At 62.8% G+C, this 3,175-nt stretch overlaps 1 protein-coding gene across 1 annotated transcript; it reads left to right on the forward strand.

Annotated features, from left to right (window-relative positions):
* Positions 1 to 705: 705 nt before the first annotated feature.
* Positions 706 to 2,444, forward strand: LOC4341422 (cyanidin 3-O-rutinoside 5-O-glucosyltransferase). Its single transcript, XM_015786022.3, has one exon. It carries the CDS (start codon positions 738 to 740, stop codon positions 2,217 to 2,219), a length of 1,482 nt encoding a protein of 493 aa, XP_015641508.1. The 5' UTR covers positions 706 to 737; the 3' UTR covers positions 2,220 to 2,444.
* The last annotated feature ends 731 nt before the right edge of the window (positions 2,445 to 3,175 follow it).

Below are 3,175 nucleotides of genomic sequence, written 5' to 3' on the forward strand. Positions count from 1 at the left end.
TTCCGTGTGGCATGCCACATCAACGCCACGTAGGATCCTGAAGGGGTTGTGGCGATTTGGGATCTAGATGACACACTATAAAAAATTCTGGGACTTGGATATGCATTTTAAGAGTTTAGAACCTATATGACACACCGCTACAAGTTTAAGGACCACCCGTGCACTTTACTCAAGAAAAAAGGTCTTCCAGGACGAAATTACATGCCGATCCTCTAATTTGAGTCTTTCGCTCCAGAGGGACGCATCTTCAATACACAGCACTAATAATCGACGCAAAGAGGGGCTTCGTGCCTGAAGACAACCCAGTGGTGGTGATTCCACGGGTTCCAAAAGCATTGCAAGTAGAATACCCAAAAAGTGCTTGGAGGGAACTCGAATCGGTGTGGGAAGAGAAGCAAGCTCAGCTAACGTCGCGTCATTAACCTGCATATTCAGCGTGCCCCAGAAGGCCACAGCAAAGGGGCACTGGAAGCAGAGGTGAAGAGCTGTTTCATCGGCAGAATTGCAAAGATCACAGGTTGGGGTCGGCACTATGGTTTTCCTGTGCAAGTTGCGTTTTGTTGGGAGGCGATCCTTAGCCAAAAGCCAGGCAAAAAAGAAAGGGTTCAAAGGAGCTTCGGATTTATCATCAGCAAGAGCAATTAATATTCAGCCATTTCCATTTCCAAACCATATAAATTGAGGTAGCCCTTGCTAGTATCAGTTGCTTTGCAAAGCTGCTCTGATCAGAAATCCCAATGGCAATGGAGAAGAGCCCTCCTCCGGCGCCGCACTTCCTCTTCGTGGTGAGCGGGATACAGGGCCACATCAACCCGGCGCGCCGCCTCGCCGCGCGCCTGATGGCGTCGGCGCCGGCCGCGCGCGTCACCTTCTCCACCGCCGTCTCCGCGCACCGCCTCATGTTCCCGTCCCTGCCGTCCCCGGCCGGCGAGGACGTCGACGACACCGGCGTCGCGTACGTCCCGCACTCCGACGGCTACGACGACGGGTACAAGCCCGGGGTGCACGCGAGGGACGACTACATGGCGCGCACCCGCGCCGCGGGCACCGAGTCGCTCTCCGCCATCGTCGCGGCTCTCGCGGCGAGGGGGCGCCCGGTGACGTGCATCGTGTACACGTTCCTCGTGGTTTGGGCCCCCGCCGTGGCGCGCGCGCTGGGGATCCCCTCGGCGATCTACTGGATCCAGCCGGCGGCGGCGTTCGCCGTGTACTACCACTACTTCCATGGCCATGGCGAGGCCCTCGCCTCCTGCGCGAACGACCCTGCCCGCGGCGCCGTCGTGCGCCTCCCCGGGATGCCGTTCCTCAGGTCCGACGAGCTCCCCTCCGCCGTGTCCATCGTCTCGCCGGAGCACAAGCACTACCTGCTGCTCGCCATGCTGCGCGACCTGTTCGAGGATCTCGACGAGCTCAAGCCCAGGGTGCTGGTGAACACGTTCGACGCGCTGGAGCCCGACGCGCTCCGCGCCGTGCCCGATCTGGAGGTCGTCGCCGTCGGGCCGGTGGTGCCCGACGGCGAAGCGTCTCTGTCGAGCTCGAGCACGGACATGTTCCGGCGAGACGACGCGAGCGCGTGCGTGGATTGGCTGGACACGAAGCCGGCGCGCTCCGTGGTGTACGTCTCGTTCGGGACCCTCCTGTCGATGAGCAAGCGGCAGGAGGAGGAGATGAGGCGCGGCCTTGAGGCCACCGGCCGGCCGTACCTGTGGGTGGCGCGCCAGGGCGCCGTCGATGGCGGCGCGACCTTGGACAGCGCACCCACCCCCGCCGCCGATGCCGGCGGCGGCGGCGGCGAAGGGGACGCGCAAGGGATGGTGGTGGAGTGGTGCGACCAGATGAAGGTGCTCTCGCACCCGGCTGTGGGCTGCTTCGTGACGCACTGCGGGTGGAACTCGGCGCTGGAGAGCATCACCCGCGGCGTGCCGATGGTGGCCGTGCCGCAGTGGACGGACCAGCCGACGGTGGCGTGGCTGGTCGAGGCGCGCATGGGCGCCGGCGTGCGCGCGCGGCTGGACGGCGAGGGCGTGGTCGAGCGCGGCGAGCTGCAGCGGTGCGTGGAGCTCGCCATGGCGGGCGGCGGAGACGGCGGTGTCCGGGCACGGGCGGAGCGATGGAGGGAGCGCGCCGCGGAGGCGGTCGCGGCCGGCGGGTCGTCGGAGAGGAATCTCCGGGCGTTCGCGTCCGGGGCCGTGACGCAGGCGGTGTGCTCGAGCAGGTGATTCCGCCGGCGGCCGCCGGCGATGGCGAACTCAACGGCTGGATTATTGTTGTTTTTTTATATTCCCAGATAATAGCTTTGTCATTTGGTGTGGCGTTGACGCAATCAGTATGTTGATTAGTCGACGTAACAGCAAATTTAATTGGAGATCTCATTAAATTTTAGATGTTGCCATATCATCTACAAACAGTTCAATAAAGGGAGCAAAATTTCCCTCTTCGATCTATCCATGTGGCCATGTGCAACCTCCAGATTACGAGGCCTTCACAGTGCAAGCACCCACCAGGATGACACATAGGATAAAAAGCTACAAGGAAACTTTCTCTACAGGGCAAGCACCGGTGTGGGACCCACAGATACTACTTCACCGAATCCCCCACCTCCCTCAGTCACCACGCCCCTCACCCTCTTCCAACTCCACCGGCTGTCCCCTCCTCTCCTCGACGACACTGCATTTCCCCTCTCCCCGCCGGCGGCTTCTCCTTTCTCCCCGCCGGTGGCCTCTCCTCTCCCCTCTCCCCGCCGGCGGCTTCTCCCTTCTCCCCGCCGGTGGCCTCTCCTCTCCCCTCTCCTCACGGCGGCGGCAGCGAAGTAGGCTGGGGACGCGGCGAAGGAGGTTGGGGACGCGGCGGTGGATCCAGAAGGCTGAGACGATGGTGCTTGCGGCCAGCGGTTCCTCCCACGCCGTCGCACCTCCTCGCCTCCCATGCTGCGGCGGCACGTCGGGGATGCCGCCGTCGTGCGCCTCGCCTCGCCGTCGACCGCGCCGCCCGATTTGTTGCCGCTTTTGTTGCCGCGATTTGTGTAGATTAGTTGCCGGCGCAAGGGCACGGGAGGCGCGAGGGCACGAGCTCCACAGTGCGGAAAAGCAGCCGCTACCGGGCCTCGCGAGAGAAGGTACCGCGTGCCTCAGTTTGGGTGCGAGGTGCTCACCATGGGCGCACGCCCTAGCTCCAC

This window comes from Oryza sativa, chromosome 6 (assembly GCF_034140825.1).
Source record: "Oryza sativa Japonica Group chromosome 6, ASM3414082v1".
Lineage (NCBI taxonomy): Eukaryota > Viridiplantae > Streptophyta > Magnoliopsida > Poales > Poaceae > Oryza > Oryza sativa.

Coding starts and splice junctions, on each gene's coding strand:
- LOC4341422 (XM_015786022.3), top strand. CDS start 738: ATGGCAATGGAGAAGAGCCCTCCTCCGGCGCCGCACTTCCTCTTCGTG.